Source organism: Ctenocephalides felis, unplaced genomic scaffold (assembly GCF_003426905.1).
Source record: "Ctenocephalides felis isolate EL2017-DRISC unplaced genomic scaffold, ASM342690v1 CF-g0.4_SCAFFOLD_01492, whole genome shotgun sequence".
NCBI lineage: Eukaryota > Metazoa > Arthropoda > Insecta > Siphonaptera > Pulicidae > Ctenocephalides > Ctenocephalides felis.
Genome location: NW_020537646.1, coordinates 8860427 through 8881081, shown reverse-complemented (window position 1 = coordinate 8881081; position 20655 = coordinate 8860427). Strand labels below are relative to the sequence as shown.

General features: G+C 29.5%; 2 protein-coding genes across 3 annotated transcripts in view; both read right to left on the bottom strand.

Annotated features, from left to right (window-relative positions):
* Positions 1-2412: 2412 nt before the first annotated feature.
* LOC113370256 (serine/threonine-protein phosphatase 6 regulatory subunit 3) lies at positions 2413-6146 on the bottom strand. Its single transcript, XM_026610928.1, has 13 exons — positions 5983-6146; positions 5838-5909; positions 5686-5765; positions 5354-5627; positions 5087-5257; positions 4714-4994; positions 4500-4635; positions 4015-4346; positions 3697-3949; positions 3503-3620; positions 2981-3142; positions 2731-2845; positions 2413-2625 (listed from the first exon to the last, which is right to left on the bottom strand). The coding sequence occupies exons 2-13, from the start codon at positions 5895-5897 to the stop codon at positions 2550-2552; spliced, it is 2058 nt and encodes a 685-aa protein (XP_026466713.1). The 5' UTR covers positions 5898-5909; positions 5983-6146; the 3' UTR covers positions 2413-2549.
* Positions 6147-9618: 3472 nt separating this feature from the next.
* Positions 9619-20655, bottom strand: part of LOC113370743 (limbic system-associated membrane protein-like) — a 264282-nt gene continuing 253245 nt past the window's right edge. Inside the window, exons 3-10 of one of the 2 annotated variants that reach the window (XM_026611433.1) lie at positions 18403-18603; positions 17557-17697; positions 16603-16734; positions 14134-14231; positions 13739-13913; positions 13379-13617; positions 13007-13259; positions 9619-9774 (exon numbers count right to left, since the gene is read on the bottom strand). In XM_026611433.1, coding sequence (XP_026467218.1) covers positions 9665-9774; positions 13007-13259; positions 13379-13617; positions 13739-13913; positions 14134-14231; positions 16603-16734; positions 17557-17697; positions 18403-18603 — 1349 coding nt within the window. In that variant the 3' untranslated portion in view covers positions 9619-9664. Of the gene's footprint in view, positions 9775-11237; positions 11374-13006; positions 13260-13378; positions 13618-13738; positions 13914-14133; positions 14232-16602; positions 16735-17556; positions 17698-18402; positions 18604-20655 lie in introns of those variants that run through there. The other variant, XM_026611432.1, reaches the window with a different exon arrangement.

Sequence of the window (20655 nt, the reverse complement as noted above, 5' to 3'; positions counted from 1 at the left end):
ATGAATTTGCATGCGTCCGATATGTAAACATATTTGCCAAGAGTAAATATGTGGTTGTGGCGGCTGCGGCGGCTGTCAGTTGACACTGTTGACAGATTCAAAATCTATAGATTGCACGAGGACATTTTGTCAAGAAGCAAGGATCTTCTCAAAGACCATACAACAACCCCTCTTTAGGGGTTGCGGGATGAGGGATGAGGGCTGATGTCACCTAGACAATATTAGAATATTAGAATTCAATATAACCATACTCCTAGATTCATATTCATGCCTCTTTTTGGACAAGAATTTTACAAAATATCAGATATAAATTCCCATTTCTTATAAGTATAATTTATGTTGAGTCTTTAATTAAGTCCAAAACGACTTCTAGTCTTACAAATACAAAATATTGTTTTTATAATTCATCCTTATTCTTATGTTTCTTATTTTAGTTCAATAAAATATATTTATAACAAAAGTTTCATTCTGTATTCATAGGACCCATAGGACATTCAAATCTTATTTCACAGTCTCTAAGTAAGTTGTCTTCAAAATGTGCATTTTCAACATGTTTAATAATAATTTTATTTCTTTTTTTGCTTTTATGACATTTGCAATGAAGTTAAACAATTATAAAAATGGTAGATGATGATGAAAACCTGCATAAAAAAGAAATATGTAAAAAAACTGATGTTGAGCCTAGAAAAATAAATAAACATTACAGATTCAGAGCGCAATCAGATCATATTAGAAAGCACCAGCAAAAAAGGAAACATCAATCTCCACTGTTAGATGTATCAGCAGGTACATTTAAATGTGTGAAGTTAATTTTACATTAAATAATATTATTAGTGAAATCTATAAAAAAAATTCTACAGTGGCATCACAAATACGGACTGCTCCAAATGATGGTACTGAATTTCAATGTATGCAGGCTCGCCAAGGACAACACTTGGCTGTCAAAGATAGAATACCTGGCCATTATTTGATGTCCAGAAGTTACTGTAGAAACCCTCCTAGTGTACAGTGTATTTCCTGTACACCAGTAGAACCATGTGATAGGTGGTGAAAGCATTAATAAGCAATATGCTACTTATAGAAATGAATTCTCAACAAAATTTATAATTGAATTTTGTTTGTTACAGAACAATTCACACATTCGGATCAACAAATTTGACGCCTTTGAATCTATCTTTATTGATTCAAAATTTCTTGATACGGTTAGGTCTCTCCTGTCATGGTGTTCTAGCTGGAGTATCTCTGTGTCATATCGTTCTAACGTTCTCTATGAATTCTGATTCTCAATGCTATTTTTTGGCTTACGGACAATTTTTCTCACCATATACTGCAATGTTTCATCTTCTATGTGTTATAAGTTTGATATCAGCTTTTGATCGGTATGAAATAATAAAAATATTGTACTAATAATTAAAATATATTAAAAATTGTAACACTTAAGAATTATGTATTTGAACCTAAATTATATTGCAGGTATGATATATTGCATTTGGACATAAATCATTTATCAGATTTATTGAATTATCGGAAATCTGCAATAATTATACCCATATATTTAGTAACTATGCTTTTGTCACTGTATTGCTCACATATGGATAATTCATTATATCTCCAGTTATATGCAGATCCTAAAGCAGTAAGTGTGTTACTTTTACATTTTAAACACCATTGATTGAATAAATCTTTACATAACGAGATCTCTTTTTTGCAGACTATTCCTGAGACTTTTTCAAATAACTGGCAAGCCTGTTCCATTTATCGAAGTTCAGGTGCAATACTGGCTTGGATAATTATCGTAATTTCTGACAATTTGCATGACAATATGTTTTACACCCACTTGATCAATTTAAATAAATATCAGAGATAATTGAAAAAAATGTTACAATTTTTTTTTATCAACAATTAAAATTAAGATATCTACAACTCAGATATGTAAATTGCAAAGGTACAAATTTTTTATATAATATTTTTTAACTGCTAAGAAAAATCTTATTCCTTAGTGATATTGCACAAATAATCATTAGACTCTGATCATGTTTATGCATCAATTTGTTTCTGTTTAAGCCAAAGAAATTTTTCATTGCAATTCTACAAAGCAATGCCAATATTTTTAATTAGGTACCTATTATTTACTTATATTTTCAACTGATATCACAGCACAATATCAGGTTATTTGAATCGCTCTTGTTACTAAATACTCTTACTACTGATTTCCAGATGAATATAAAATTTAAAAAAGTGATTAAATATAAATTCTAGAATACTTATGGTACAATAACAATAACTTCTTCAAATATTAATAAAATATATATAATATTTATAATATACATGTTTTAATGGATTCGTTTTTAACAAAAAATCTAAAAGTAAAAAAAAAATTAAAATCGTGAATAGAGTTACAGTTATTGCTTGATTTAACGTTCATGTCAAAAGTTCTAATTTAAACAAAAATAATATGAATTGAATTTTTAGAAATTCTGTTGTATTACCCTACTGATGATATCACAATACTTTTGAATCATTTTTCAGAATGTGCTTTATAGTATCACTCATGAGTTCAAAATAGCTTCATTCGAATGAGATTGATCGCTCTCACTATTTTCAATTGATACATCATCATTTTTACTGAAAAAATAATAATCAAATTTACATAAAATCTATAAAATTATTTTCTCTTGTATAATTATTTGTTAATGATGGAAATCAATGGCAATTAAATATTGACTATACCTCAAATCTTCAAAAATAATATCTGGCAAAGGATTTTCTTCCCTTGGCAATTCTTCGCTCAACTTATTTTCTTCATTCTCCATATTATGGCTTTCAGTAACGTTTTGAATATCTTCTGCATTTTCAATATTTGTATCACCGTTAGATAAATAAATTTAATTAAGTTCATTTTATTACATTCCAATTGTTAACTTATTTCCTTAATTTATATTGTAGTATATAAAATTGAAATGAGAATAAAAATAATTACCTGCTATGGCCAATAATGATGAAGCGCCAAATTGGCCAAAATTAGAGTCAAAATCAGCAAAGTTATCTGAACTAAAATCAGCCCATTCTGTTCCATCTTGTATCTTATCAAATTCGTCACTTGAAGATGCTACAGAAAGTTTTTCATCGTTGTTACTCCAAGCTGTAAAAACAATCATATAATCACTAACATTATTAAAATAAAATTATTATTCCACAACTTCATATCAAATATAATGCATATTTCAAAGCTAAGCATTCTAATTCAGAAATTCAAAAAATTATTAGTCATTCACGATTTTATTATAGAATATTCCTGCGTGTTTGTTGGAGCCAATAATTTATATAAAATATCTTAGATAATTACTCAAATTCTCTAATGAATTTCTAATCCAAAATCATAGAAAAATTTAATGTATTTTATTTAATAACATTAATGGTCATTATGTATATTAAAATAAACATGTTTATCTAATAAATTTATCTATTAAGTATGAAGCAGTAGTATTAAAAAAGTACTCACGATCATCATTTGATTTTAAGCAGAAGTCATCAGAATCTGCATTTATTTGCCACTCATCATTTGGATTACTATCATTATAAACAGAATCCATATTCAAACCATTTATAAATACATCCAACTAAAATTCATGTGAAAATCTTAGTATATAAAAATTAAATCAAACAGAATATAAAATTTTAAATATATTAAATAACCTGTAGTTCCTCTGATAAATCATGACTTTTACAATGTACAGGGTGTACTCCACCTAATAAAACATTCTGTGTTTCTGTAATATCCTTCAAGGGTCCGGAGACAAATGCATTCCATGATTCTTGAACTGCAATATCTTCTGACAAAACACTTTTAATGAAGTCTTTCAATTCTTCATTAGTGACCGAGTCAATATGGTTTATTATTTTAATTATGTGACCCATATATCCCTTCCGAACTCCATCTCCTTGAGCCCTATTAATAAACAAATTGTATATTATTTTTCTACATTGATCAATTTATTGATTATTTTTTCATACTGTTGATCATTATTATTATTCCATTCTTCTAGCATTCGTTGAATTATTTTGCCTTCAACAAATAATCTCTTTTGAAGATTTGTCAATTCAGAATTATTTTGAAGTAAAATACTTGCAATAGATTTTTCAACATATCCATGCAAAAAGTTATTCCAGGAATATTTAAAAAATAAATCGATAAGTGTTTCCATAACACCGAGTTCTGCTAATTTATCACAAAATGTAGGCACATAATTTTCAGCAAGCAAAATACTAATAAATCTTGCAATTTGTAATCTTGCATTACCCAATGGTATCTCTAAATATCCAGCTGTAGTTTTAATAGAGTTTTGCTGAAAATAATTAAATGTATATTAAATGTAAATATTAAATTTAATATATCACAAACATGCTTCAAAATACATCATTTGAAAAACTGGATAAAAATTATTTAATGCAACAAACTACACATTTAAAATATGGCAAAATTATTCAATGCAAATTACCTTTGGAGGATTGATCAATATATCATGAAAGTCCTTCAAATAAGGCAATAAGGCTTCAAATAATTCCTTTTGATGAGCACTATCATATGATTTATCCTTTTTTGTGTTATTATCAATATTATACTGTATAGCACATCTAAAGTTGTCATTAATTCATCAAACAGATCAAATTGACTTGCAATAGTAGTAATAAAATTAATGTTATGCAACAAACCTTTCATGTTGGTCTAATAATACCAATAAAAATTGTATTCCACCTACAATGCTACTTTCCATCATGGGGGGTTCTAAAATATTCTGTAATATAAGGCTAATTGTTTCAGGCGTCTCTAATTTAGACAGAATACAATTTGTATCGGCATGTTCTGCCACGGCATCTCTATCGGCTCGAACAACATCACATAAAAGTTGAGAAACGTTACAATGTACATCACAACCATGTTCTGGTTTCAAAAGATCCGCCAAACATGTCACAATGTTCTCATTTATCAACCACTACAAAATATTTTATTATACAAACACACACATTATTAATATGTATATGTATGTGTTATTCTGTCCTACACAGAACATGTTTCTAAACTCACATTGATTACACTTGTCCGCATGTCATTTCCCTCAACTTGACTAATTAATTTGAAAACCAAATCCATCATAGCCGGAGTGCCTAGGTGTTTTAATAGTGTCGAAACACAATCCAGTTGAGATTTCAAAAATTCAACAACTTGAAGGCATGAAAATTGATACGAGTACCAATTCTAAGATATATAAGATAATGAATGACAATGACAAAAATTTTAGTAGTCAAGTATAGTTTTATGCATAAATATATGCAATGATAAAGTCGTTCATACCTGTTCATTATGCCTAGTAATGAGCATTGCTAATGTTTTACTAAAAAAAGAGCATAATAAAGGATTCAAAGGAGGCTCCTGCTTTACGAAAGAGTACAAGGTTTCCATTAAAGTGCCATCAGCAGATAATCTCTCATTTAAAGCTGGTAAGTCACACGTAAGAATTTCACAAGCTATGTTTGAAAGCCTATAGCGATAATTTTCCTCAACCTCCGGATCTGGTTCAGTTATTATTAACCTTACAAGTTGTTCCAAAACGTTTGGTCTTAACAAGCTGCAAAACAATTTTATTTTATTTAATTTTTAAAATCACCAGTAAAATGAAAACTTACAATTCAATTAGCTTTTTATTTTGGGCTTTGCATTCTTGAAGGATATCTTCCTCCTCCATAAGCTCCGATAATGTAATATCCTATAATTTGAAATTAAAACGTTTGTATTTACTGAATAGTATTAGTAACCTAATTTTGGTTAAGATCCTCACCTCTTTTTCCAAGAGCAGTTCAATCTGAGGCGATACAGCATAATTGTATTTCCAAAACATGATTAATATATTCTGAAAATGATTGTAAAAAGAACTTAGAATCGGTTATCAATCAGAAAAGTTGTGCAATATATTTTAGAAATACCTTTGTTACCTACTGAGCATTTATGCTTGTTAACAAAGCAATTATCGTGAACACTTATTTAACTATCAACAAGGAATTACAAGCCTTATAGAAGCTTGGTTAACATACATAATATTGCGTTTACAACGGTTATGATATTATGATTAAATTTCATTTATATTATCATGTATCTGACGTTTTGATTCGTCGTATTCACTCATGTTGAATAATGACAATGACATAATGACCAATTGACATTGTAGAGAATGAAGCTGTCAACTGCAACAGCGCACACTCGCGCACACTGGTGCACACGCACACCCCTCGCACCATAGATAAACCTCGCACACCGCACAGAGCTGACACCGCAAGGCCATGGCAAGGCCCGCCATAGATAAACAAGCGCTGGCCTGCGCTGTCTGTATCTAGCGAATGCGGTGGCGGTGAAAGTAATTTGATTTGATCCATGTTTGATTATTTTGATTACAAAATATGCGATAATAAAAGGATGTACTACTACATATGGACATATACACACAGCTAATTGAATATGTTACATCCATTTTAATTTACGAATTGATCGAAATATGGCAGCACGTGTACAGCATGTAAATTAACTGCTGCTATTTTTTCGTATTCGTATTCGCGGTTCGTATTTTTAATACAGTATAAGAAAACCTAAATAATTTCTTATACTAGAAATGATCATTTCTCTCGAGAGTCATGGATATTCATGCTTTTCACTCGAATCAAACGTGTCAGAAAAATACACATTTTACCATTCAAAATTACATATCAAAAAGTCATGAATATATATCCATGTTTTTTTCCCTCAAATCAAAACATGTCAAAACATCCACATTTTTCCCACATCCACAATTTTTTGCTTGCGTAATATGTTATGTTTTTGCTTGATTATCTTCGCATTTTATAACAAACAAAAAATGTTTTATCATTTAATAAATTAATCAGTATTAAATGTGTTTAGAAATCAATTTCACAAAGATTTTCTGGTTGTTTTAGAAGTTTATCAAAAAACAATGAATATACTGAAGATGAATGATTTTTATTCAATGGATCATCTGTATTCACAAATATTTTGTATAATATAATATTCATACAGATTTTTTTTTAAATATTACAGAATGCATTCGATATAAAATGCATTACATTTTCAAAATATCTGGTTGATTTTTTCGTGAATTTATATATTAATATTACAACTGTTACATATGCTGCACATCCCTAGTAAAAAGGGTGCTTTGAATGTACATAAATGGTATGTAATTTGCATTTACCGCCATTTTCTTAGTCTATATTTACACTCCACATATATTTTAGGTATGAATATAGCTCAAATATAAATCAAAACTCAATAATTATATATATCTTACACATATAATTAGTATTACTATTTCGTTTCTTAAATTACACTACAAGTTAATACAAAAATTAGTTATCCCCAATATAAGTTTCATTTATAATATTCATTTTAAGTAAATGTTTTTAAATGATCACCAGATTTCAACAACTTTTGTTACGCCAAACTAGTAAAAAATACATGCATATAAGAGTGCACGTACTTGTCGATAATGGGCAATCTAAATAGATTGATACATGGGTCTTATTACGAGTCTATTGACTCGTTAATTAATTTTAAAATATATGATAAAAATATTGAACTTCAAACCTTAAAGTTATATAAATAACTGATTTATTTTGTATAGTATCTGTTAGAGATCATTGAACTAAATCACACTTATGGCACTGTAGACATTTGGTAAAAAAATACAATATAATGTGCAATAAATATTTAAAAAAAATTTCTTAAAAAATTGATTTTAAAAGCTTATTGAAATACACATGCACTCATTATGAAATCAACATACATACCCAATTTAGTACCGTTCATTCTTACACATAGTTTTTTTTTAAATTTTTGCCTTTTGTAATAAAATACTTATGTAGAACTAATAATTAGGGCTTTTGGACAATTATATATAAAGTTCTTATAAAATTTCCTCATAGATGGTAGATGAGTTGTTTTCATTTGAACTGAAAATCAGGTGAGATATAAATTTACAAACGACTGACATATTTGTTCATATATATCTACTATTAGTTTGCCAAGCAGAATTGATTGCTTATAAATATTGATAGATGATTGACATAGATATATATCCGCAAATAAAAAGAATACTATGAATGATCAAGATTCTTCATACACACATTAGTCAAAAATTAGAGTACAAAAAAATGTTAATAATTGGAATACAAACAATGTTTTATATATTAATCTCATATTCAGATTTGAATTTACAAAAAATTAGAAGTAAATGGATATCAACATAACTTGCATTGGACCCATAGTTTATAATATCTTATAAAACCTAAATTTTAGGGCAGAAACTTGAATGTATAAAAGAATACGCTTAATAACAAGGATTGATACAAAAACCAAATTGTTTTCAATAGAAAACAATATGTCAATAAAATAATAATAACAAATAATTTAATTAAATTATTGAATATTATATTAAAAATCAATATTTGTAGAATATTTTTGTCTAAATATGTTCTCATATGCTGAATTGATATGAAAACATTTATGAATTATATATATTTTCAATAACTGCTGATGAACACATTAAATCATATTACCATACAAGTAAAGCACATCCAAATCTTTTGGAGGTTTGGAGTAGTTTTCTTTGAGAAAAAAATCAATTGTGTATTAATTTTTCCGTCAAGAATAGTCGAGTACAACTCTTATATATAATTCAAATATTAATAATATGGTTATTATTGTAATAATATTCAATTTTCTGCGTTTTTTCTTCTAAATCAAACGGTTTCCACCAAAATTTCTAGAATTAACTTTGATGTAAAAAAACGTGATTTTTTTTTAAAAATATGTAAACCGAAGTAGCAGCAAAGCTGCTAAAATCGATCAAACTCTATATCTCAAAGTTAATTAGTTCTAAGCGGAATAACATTAATTTTAATTTAAAAATAGTATTTATGAAACGGATTGATTTAAAAGAAAAAATACAAAAAAATAATAATATAGATATTGAATTATTTAACAGCTGCGCTTATAACTATATTCTTAACACGATAATTAATACATTGATCTTTTTTCTTTAAAGAATTTTTTTCCCTTAAAAACTTATTTCCTTATATAAGTAGCGTACATACAAATAATAATAATTATTTCTTCCCTCTGAAATGTGTCTGATTTTGAATGATACGAAAAAACTAATAAAAAATACAAAAACAAAAAACCCTTTATTGGCTCGGCTATTAATTGATAAATTCGTATTAAAAAATTAATTAACGCATAAACCTAAAAATGTTCCAATCATTCAAATTTTGAAATTTCAATATAAAACGTTTAGTAAAGTACGATTTTAGAACGCAGCTGGAGGATTTACAGTTGATATATAATTGTAGAGTGACTTAATTTTTTAAAAGAAGTGATAAATTTAAAAAGATACTTATTTACATAATTTTGTCAATATCTCCACGAAAATCCTTAAATCACTCATTCATTCACATATAATTTTTATATAATATCACACAAAGCAAATACGAGATATGACTATATATTTAATCATCTAGAAAGATTATCACTGGCTCAAAATATAGTTCGTTGCTATCTGTTAAGTTAATAATTAAATACAATATAATCACCAATGATTCTTCAAAATAAAGTCAACAGAATAAAGATGAAAATAAAACATATTCGAGAAGAAGATCGGGAAATGGTCGCTTCGTTATATTGGGTCACTCCTAAGCCGCGCATCTCCGAATCTGCAGAAATAGGAAGAAAAATGTGAAAACACTTTGTAATAATAATAATAACAATATTAAATGTATTACACCCATGTCCATATATATATATACATATATATATATATATATATATATATATATATATATATATATACAGGACCGATCCTGCGGTCCTCAGCGCCATTTATTTCTAGCGTCCCCCTATCTCTTATTATGACCATTAACGTAATTTTTTTAAATACTTTTTAATAATTCTGGATTTCATTCACAACTAAAATATGATATGGATATAATCTAAAAATGCATAAAATACATTGATTTTAAATTCATTTAGAAGATCGAGGCGATTCGCGGGGCTCATAATCAGATTGTTGTGTCTATCGATGTCGCACTACCGAACTATTTTTATTTTCTTATTTTCAAGTCCGAAAACATCCAAAAATTTCAGTATTTTCATTATTGCTTGCAGGAATATTTTTAAATTTTCAATTATTTCTAACGCATGTTTAATATTAATATTTGGTTTTAGAAACATTTTACCTATTTATTTTGCGCATTTTATGCCAATTATTCTATTAAGAGAGCAAAAAAATCAAGCCTATCATTATTAAACCTAATACAGGCATACTTCATGTTAAATTAGCTTAATTTAATTTTTCATTATTTAAAATATCAAAAATTATATCGTAAACTTCGTAAATAATTGTTATCGCAAGAGCCGAATTGTATGTTCATCTTTACTTTTCCCATCGTGTATCAGATTATTGTTTTAATGTTAAATTTTTACGTATTTTAAAATTATTGTATGATTAATAAAAGATGCAAAATTATATAATTCTTGAACGATATTGAAAAAACTATATTATAATTTTCATATCCGAATCTAGTGTTGGCGCCCCCTAAGACGTGCGCCCGCATTTTTCACATACTTCACATTTAAGGTAGGACCGGCTCTGTATATTATATTATATATATATATATATATATATATATATATATATAATTAGGTTTGGTCAATGACATATGAGTCTATATAAGCACATGCATATACATACTCAAACACTTAAATTTCTGTTTTCGATTATCTGTTATATGTTTTTGGTTTTCCCTGGATTGGTTTGAATAATTATTTTTCATGTGGTTTCGTATGTTTAAATTATTTATTACTTAATAATTTTTTGAATTCATATTTTAATATTTTTTTAAAAAATGTATTCCTTGTGAAAAACGAATGTTTGTGTGTTAGATTTACTAAATGATGATACATCAAATGTATATTTTGACAAATTGGCTGATAATATATATATATATATATATATATATATATATGTCATGTTTTAGGCCTAAAGCTACAGAAACTAATAAAAACTAAAACAATTTGGGAATGTATAGGCTGATTACAAATACAAATGCGATATTACATATCAAAGTCAAAACGGATCTAGCGCAGTAGAAATTTCAAGTTTATTTTTGCTAAATAAAACTCTGCCTATTATTTGAATGAATAAATTGTTTGAAATTTCAGCAAAACATCACAAATAGCCGTGATGTTTCTTCTCCAACTCGACTGACCTGAATAAACAGCGGTTTGGGGGGTGTAATCTGGGTAAACGGCATCTGCGGTTAGGCGGTGCATAGAATGAAACAGAAAAGCAATCAAAAAACAGAAATACTTTGTTGGTTGTAAATATGAAAATTACGTGAAAACTAACAAACATAAAATACATATATGATATATGCAAATTCTACTGAAGTAAATGTGGATGCATTTAGAGGAATACAGTCAACCCTCCGATGACGTGGTGAGTGCAAATCACATCGTTTGTACCGCGTTATATGTAGACCATTTATTACAAAAATCCAACAAAAAAATTTCGAGTAGATTTTGTTTATCTCTTCGAAAGCGTTGTTGAATATAAACCGAAAAAAGTCGCAATTTCAGCTCCATGTAGTATGGAAACAGCGTTCCCGGAATACCGCGTTATAGGAGTGTTGACTATACTGTTATCAGAACACGGCTGTATTAAAGGTTGATACATTCCTTTTATCCCGCATGTACTTATAATCATTAATAATGTTATAAATATTTTTCAAATGAAACGTATTAAAATGAAATAAAAATACTAAAAGAAATGTTATTTTTGATTTAGAGATTGAGGCTTTTTTTTAAATCGATAAGTAATAATATATAATTACACGGGTATTCCACGTACAAGTCGATTATGAAATTTATAAATTGGATATATTTTCATGAGATACTGATGAATTTATTAACAAAAAAAATAATACATTAGTTTATTTATACAAAATATGCAACTGATATGTAGATTCTAAAATACCGAAATATTCAATTTTTTCTAATGAATTGTAAATTTTAGAACGCAACTAAATGGATAATTTACGATTTATTATTATCATTTATCATTTATTATTATTATAATTATATATCATTATTATTTTCATAAATATTCTACGTAGAAAACTATTACTTAAATTTAGCGAATTTAGACTATAAAACTCATTTAGCGAAATCAAAGTATTGTTTCTTTTTTATAATTGTATATATATATATATATATATATATATATATATATATATATATTAATTTAGAGCAAATTTTAATGTAGAAGGGTTTATAGCAGTCCTTAATTTTTACATTAAATGATTACCATCATGTTCTAAATATTCTTATTATTATGAAATTATTATCTTCTTATTATTACTATTATTTTACTAAAATCATTTATATATAACGATGTTAAAATATTGTTAACTGTTTATAATTTAAAAAATAATTTGAAGTATGTACCTACGTAAAATTATTTTATAGAAGTAACTTTTAGTCGTCGAATGTATCAAAGACAATATAATAGGATAAAAGATATGACATATTGCTTATTAATGTTATCATTCAAATACATGTTGCTACAAAATAATAAATATTGTGTGAATGGTGTACGAACACATACGAAAACAAGTAAAATTTAATATATAAAAAGATTGCGATTATAGTCGCGGAATACAGATAATAATTAATATTAGATAATAGATATATAGCTCATTATTGTTAGTACGATAATATATCGCTACAAAATAATAAACATTTTATAACTATATACGAAAACATGCAACTACTTTCAAAAGTGCTAAAAAATATTGAATACATTAACTGTTAATAGTGACTGATTGATAGAGTTGTAAAAATAATTGATGAATCTTTCTATTAGTGTTACTAATGTATTTATCTCACCGTTGCTACTCGTGGTGAATGTGAACTTCTTCGAGGCGAGACTCCATCCGTATCGGTTTCGGCTCTGGACCTGCGCCTCGTACTGGGCATCAGGCTGCAGGCCGCGGATGACGTAGCTCATGGACTGCGTGTAAGCCTGGCTCAGCGGCATCGCCGGCAGGACGACGTCGCGCCACTCGTTCCGGCCCCAGCCGGACGAATGCGAACCGATCATGTAGCCGTTGTAGCCGTGCAAGAGATGAGTGTCGTTCTCCTAATACCATATCAATATTTAACACTTACAATTATACAATAATAACAATTCTAACTGATTGGCCATTATTCAATGTTCAACATTTTCAAAGCTTTGAAAATAAATCACTATTTCTTTACCCTTCGCATAGGCCTCCGCCCATGTTGTTGACTTTGGTGTTGCAAAGGCTGTAATTGCTCTCCTGCAAGATCTCCTGGTAAAACGCCTGAATCGCCTAAAATTCCTTGAGTAGGAAGACGTCGAAAAAATAATTTAAATTCCTCAACTGGGGCATGAGAATCTACCGCCCAGGATATGTTGTATCTATCGCGCCATTGACTCGTAGGCCCGGATTGGAATACTGCTACTTTTGGTCGACCTGAATAAGTAACAGATTTGATCAAATAAATTAAAAATAATCTAGTAATCATAATGGACACAGTATTTTTTTGTGAATAACATAATTACTGTTTTTATAAGAATTTATTTCATCTCGTTACCTGTTAAAGTGACTGTTTTTCGACTTTTTCCAAGTTGATTATCGGCTACACACGTGTAGTTTCCGAAATCTGAACTCTGAACTTTTCTGATGAATAAGGTGTGTTTAGCACCACGTGTTTCCGTGATTCGTCTTTCTGTCGTATCCAAAAGAAGAGTATCGCGATACCACAGAACCTTTAAAATAAAAAATAGTCACATAAAACATATTTATATAATAAAAATTTTAAATGAAAATCATTGTGTACTAAACTGATTCTTAAAAAATGTTTATTTGTCTTTGTGACAATATCATTTTTGAAACATTTATAATAGTATTATTTATATTAGTAAAAGAAAGACAAATATAGATCTGATAATATATAATTAGTAATAATTAATATAATAACATAATTACCTCAGGTTGGGCTTCTCCATAGACGATGCAAACTAATTGAGCTTCTTGTCCCTCGCCTGAATAAACTATTTGTCGTTCGACAACGATCTCTGGAGGATCTATAAATAAATAATATATCACGCATATCAGTTTAATGATCAGTTTAATTATTTTGATTAAAAAATATTCGTAAATACAAAATAAGCATTTCAAAATAACGTGGCAAGTTTAACGAAATTTAAATTTAAATAGAATTGAACTATGAACTTCGAATCATCTGATGTCAAGACGCAGTGATATCGGGTTTCTATTAAAAATTTAGATGCGGATAAGTTTCAAAGTGAAAATAGTGTTTCCACAGCATTGCTGTATCAATAAACAAATAATTGTAATAGTAAATTCATCATATACAAAAAGTCGTAAAAGCGGTCGTTTAAGAAACCAGCATAGCAGCTCATAGGATTCATTAAAGTCTGATAGTTGATAAAATATATAGAAAATTAAAAAAAAAAAAATTCATCGGAATTAAAAATGTAACAATCAATTATCGTAGAACTGTTGATGCTCATCCATTATCGGGCAACAGCATTTTCTAGTGTACCTTATAAATTTAACAAAATAAACAGTAGCGAGGCAGACGGCAAATCGGAATACTCGACGGGGCGCAATGTTTTGCTCGTTTTAAAATGTCACTGGAAATTGATTTTATTGCCGCACGCCATGGAAAATATTCACTGCACTTAAACTTACATACAACTATGACAAAACGCCATCGGAAACACAGTTTTAAATTATACAAATTGTTCAGTTTGTACAGTAAGTGTATATGTTGATTATTATTATTGGAGCAATTTTTATAACATTTAAAAACACTGGATTGTATAAATAGTCCAATAAGTCTAAAATCCAATTGTAAATCATTGTTCTATCATGCAGTTGAGGATATCTCAAGTTAGCAAAACAAAAGTATTATTATTCTATGTATTTACAAAATATTTTAATTAGAAGAAGAATATAATTTCCATGACGATATATTCAAACACCTGGCAGATCTCTTACAATAAACATTGTCGTATAAAACATAATAGAATTTTCATTTTGGTGAAGTCATCTGACGTGAATGTATTGGCCACAATATCCGTAGAATATCCGCCGCTGTCAATTTCTCTTTTGAGCCCGATCTGCGTAATACAAAATTTATTCTTGTTCTTTTCGCATAAACTGCGAGATGCTCGAGTTGCCGAGATGCCGTTTAAATGATATTCTGACGGCGGCATTACCATATGACATACGGCACTTTTTCCCAAAGGTGAGGAAAAGCTTTAAGCGCTGAATTATCGAGGGAATGACGACAAAGATTGGTTTAGGAACGGAACTTTCCCTGCGAACCTTTATTGCATTTTGGAAGCAGATCGTATTGATCAATTGATAATTCAATAATTGATATCATAATATAATAATAATAATAATTAATAATAATGCGTTGTCGCCAGAATTGAGTCATCACGTATTTTTTGGTCAACAACAGAGATAAGTTTATTATGGGTGGCTAAGAAAAGAATTAAATAAATTCAATGAAAAATTATGTATTTAAAAGTGAGATTTTAAATTCTTGCTATGGAATGAAACGGATATTCTAACATTTAGTTGTATAGTATCAAAGTATCAATCGGTCAGATCACATGATAAAATAATAGTTATTGAAACCTAGTATATCTACTTGTTCTTTTAATTTGATCGTTCATTTTAATTTTTACGACACGTTAATTAATAAATATGCAATTATAAATATTATATTGTATCGGATTGCCACTGGTTTTGAATGTACAAGTTCCTTTATCATTAAAATCGTCATTTTTGAATATTTCGCGAAAAATTAAATGCAGGATATAAATCAATAAATATCGAAGTGCAATATATCAATTGCATGCTGATGTACGTTCAGTCGGTGGCACGGGCAGAATTTTTCTCTTGTTCACTACATTGCAATGACCGTAAAAACACATTTTCCATCGGATCGCGTCTGTATGTTGCAATTTTCGATAGAACTTTTTTTTGCTTCTCTCCCTATAATCCAATCTGGTCCATGGCAATTCGTTACATGCCCTGACATTGATTCATAACCTTTTGTCTTTAACAAATGTACGAGGACTATAGTTCATGAAGCAGTAGTTGGACGATAGTTTTGTATGATTTCTTATGTGATATTTGTATAACAATATTCAATATATTATATAAAATTAGATATGATTAAATTATCAAATATATAATCAGATTTCGTTTACAAAGACTGCTTTATCAAGACAAAAAATATCACTCACAAATAAGATATTAATTAATCAATTTTTTCAACCCTCATTACTACCCGATTTTTATAAATTTGTTTCCCCAACAGTGAAGGCGGTTAGCTGTATTTTTAGCGTAATTTATTCAGTAAATATATTGATCAATCATTCATCTTACATAACTTATAATTTAGAAGGTACTTACATAAAACATGAAGAACAATTTGCTGTGTGACAGGTTGGCCGACGCCGTTGCTCGCTGTGCATAAATAAACTCCGCCCTGATGTCGGTCCATTTTATCGAAATTCAAGGTAGGAGATTGCTGAGTTTCTTCACCTGGAAAAAATATTTTATTTAAAGCTTAATTAACCAGTAACATCACAACAGTGTGTAGACACAAAATATATTGTAAGACTGAAGTTCTGATTGTTCAAATAAACAAATAAAAATATATAAAAATTCAGGCGCCTCAATAAACATAGATCTCATAAATATTAATCTTTGTAAATAAGTAATTCGTAAACGTATTAATCGTTTTTAATTCAGTTCAGGGACACTTTGTTGACGCCGTTCTGAGCCTAAAGTGGAATATTTAAACCAAATTCCATTACCTCATATTAGCTATGAAGGCTGCGATTTGTATCAATTAAATTCTCTCTCTAGCACAACTTCTAATCATATAAATTACCGGCACATAATAATTCTGAACACATTGTGTGTGATTGCGGTACCTCGGGATGCATATTCAAAGAATCCTCCTCTGTCTTGAGCAAAAGCTCGCATTTCTCATGTACATACTCGGCATGCTAAACTGGCTTTTGATGAATATTGCGCTTATAAAGGGTTAATTACAATGCATTTTGATTTGATTAATATAGAAGTGCATTTAATTTGATATGAATTGCAAACGGGTCCCGTGTTGCATTGTTTGAATTGCACCAGGGCGCTGTTCTGTGTATATTATTAAGAATTTATTCTGGGAACTAATGATATACAAATATAGGTATAATGTCATATTTTCCGACTATAAATCACTAACAACAACAATAAATATTATTATTCAGTATATAAATTCAAATCAGAATTCAGATCACTTCAGAAACGAATGCAATTGCATAAATAAAAATATAAAAATGATTAAATTAATATATTGATTACCTGATGGAAGTAGATTATTTTTCCTGCTCCAAGTGATGACAGGCGGTGGATTACCCGAAGCTGCGCATTCTAACCTGACTGGTGAACCCATTTTCACTTGAAGACGTCCGTTAGATGTAACGTGATGTATTCGAGGCGGAACTGAAATCAAAAATATCAAACGTTGCAACTTTAATTCTGCTATACTGGTAAAATGAATATTTGTCCTCACAACAAGTATTATGATTAAACTAAATGACATGTAATGAATTATATATTTTTTTGAAATAATTTTCATTAAAACTATGTGTGTGATATAATCATATAGTGCACAAAGTATTTTATATATACAACAGTTCATTGAACTCCGGGTGAATAAGGGCTTGTAAACATGATATATGACAAAATGTTAGCTAATAAAGTATGCATCGGCAGATATTTTGCGCATAACCGTACTGCTACGTTGCATATTGAGTGGAGAAACGCTACGGTTGCTTGGTCATTTATAAAACATTAGGAACGTACACACAGAACCCATTATGAACGGAGATTGAACTATGTTCAATCAATTTGATTGAGCATTGCCAGTAGGTATATCATAGCAAGTTCTGTAGCCTGCATGCTTTTGTCCTTCCCGACGGTAAATAGCGAAGCGGACAGGTAGTTGTACGAGTGACGCCGACATTACAGAAACCGAGTTTAGTAAAACGTAAGGCGACAAATTGTAATGTCAAAGTTTTCTTTTATCACTTATTTTAGTGCTAGTTAAAATTCTACAGCTTATACGCTCAGATTCTATGACAATTTTTTTTTTTGAAAAAAAAGACATAATATCTTAGACTTGTATCAAGTAAATAGATCAATTACCCATAATTTCGACAGTATGTGTGATCTCCCTCGGCTCAAATGTTCCAATTTGGCACACATAGTCTCCAGCATCTTGAGGTCCAGCATCGCGGATTTCTAAACTGTAACCTTCGACAAGCCGAAGGCGAGGGTCAGGGCTCACTTTTACGGTTCCCGCGGTCAGCACGGCGATACCTCGCTTCCACGCCAAGACATAAGAACCTGCAAAAAATTAACACTTTTTTGTAATATACTTAATAAAAACTATTGTTGCAAAAGTGTTGTTTTATGTAACAGTAGATTAATAAGCTGTCAAATTATTAGTAGTAAATTAGTTATAATAGAATAAGAATAAACCATTTGACTTGTACCAGCTATTTTATTTATTTTATTGATAAATATACCAAAAACGCTCATAAAAAAGCGCTTATATGCTTGCTGTGATCTTACAATCATACATATTTCAATATAAAGATTAATCAATCATTGGTGTAGAATCATTGTATTCATTCCGAATGATATTGCAATAAGTACTAAAACTATAAGATATTTTATATTCGGTCCGTGTGTTATAATAATACATTTCATGTTTTTCTACAAAATCGATATTACGAACAAAATTCCAAACATAGCTCAATTTATATTATGATTGAAGTTTTACATTGTACTTTTAATGCGAATTTTATTTATTCGGATACAGCAATTAAATTGAGATACATTCTACATACATTTTCACATAAAATTATATATATATATAATAATTCAAATCATATGTCATCTAGCAAGCAGATCATTCTCAAATAATATTTTACGAATCATTATTATTCAACGTCAAAATTTTTTACAAGTTAAATTAATTCGTCAATATGATTAAGAATATTATGAAACTGTGGATAAACTCGGCTAAATATTATCTCAGAATAATTTACAACAAAAGAAAAGTTGTTAGTTGTGCGATATTGGGCATTCTTGCAACACCTGTAATATTTTACGCATACAGGTATATGAAATAAAAACTCTTTTATTATTACATTTATTAGAAATATGATTTATCATCAGAAATAGTTTTCCGCCCATTCAAGCTGAGCGCTTGTTGTACGACCCGCACCGGGCGGCTTTTATATTAGAAGATGTGGAATACATCGATGGACCCCAAAGTAAAAATCCAGAAATCAATCTAACATCTCGTGAGAAGCGGTTCATAACATTTGCTTCCGTCGAATATGACCGCCAGCTATTTATGACCCCAGAAGATTTTCTCGGTAATTTTTCTCTTACACTTACGTATATTATGCTCAACCAAACAATAATATTTATTTGCTTATAGATTCCATGATGTACACAACCCCACGTCCACGTATCAGCCGAGCAATATTGACGAAAGAATATGTAGATGAGATAATAAGTAGCACTCCGCCATTATCTAAGAATTCTGATAAATTATTTCGTGATTTGAGAGAAAGGGGACTTATCAGTTACACTGAATTTTTATTTCTGCTATCGGCCATGACTCAACCAGAAAGCGCCTCTCATAATTCTTTCGCAATGCTGGATAGAAAATACAATAACGTACTAACCAAAGGTATGAACCGTCAATTTTATGTGTGTATAATGTAATCACAGCATGCATAAAACGTTCTTAATTCTCCATTTAAAATAATAGCTACAGAAATGAAATAATTGTTCTAGTCTATTAAAATTCGATCCTATCAAATTTTAAGAAGCTGTGTCGTTATATCCAATCAATATTATACGGACAAAGATATTATAGACTAAATCGTAGCACACGATTCTAATAAAATTACAAATTGGTCTTCAATTTTTAGAGGAATTTGATGAAATGGACAAAGTGCTGAGCGTTGCGATACGTGCCAGAAGAATAAAAAATGCCCTCGCATCATACAATGAAAGAAAAGAATCAAAATCAAAATCAAACAAAAAAATCAAATGCTACGAAAATTTTGAATACGACCCGTCGCACCATACTACGGAAGAGATGCGCGTAGACGACTCGATGGGTCTGCAGCGCCGACACGATATTTCGACAACTCTGCAAACCCATTTGTTCGGCCTGGATGGAAGGGGAATGGTAACATACCAACAGCTCACGACGTTCATTAATAATTTAAGACGCGAAATTTTGGACATGGAGTTTCAATCGTTCGCCCGCGGCAAGAACACAATAAGCGAAGTGACGTTCGCCAGAGCTCTGCTGCAGCATACATATTTGAACGAGGAGACCGTCGAGGAGTACGTACGTAATATGCAGCTGCG

What these genes read in the sequence shown, in the direction of transcription:
- LOC113370256 (XM_026610928.1), bottom strand. Translation starts at nt 5,897, where the DNA reads ATGTTTTGGAAATACAATTATGCTGTATCGCCTCAGATTGAACTGCTC. An exon ending in TTATTAGACCAACATGAAAG is followed by an intron (nt 4,636 to 4,713) that starts GTTTGTTGCATA and finishes TGACAACTTTAG; the next exon opens with ATGTGCTATACAGTATAATA. An exon ending in ATCATTATTGGCCATAGCAG is followed by an intron (nt 2,846 to 2,980) that starts GTAATTATTTTT and finishes TTGAAAATGCAG; the next exon opens with AAGATATTCAAAACGTTACT.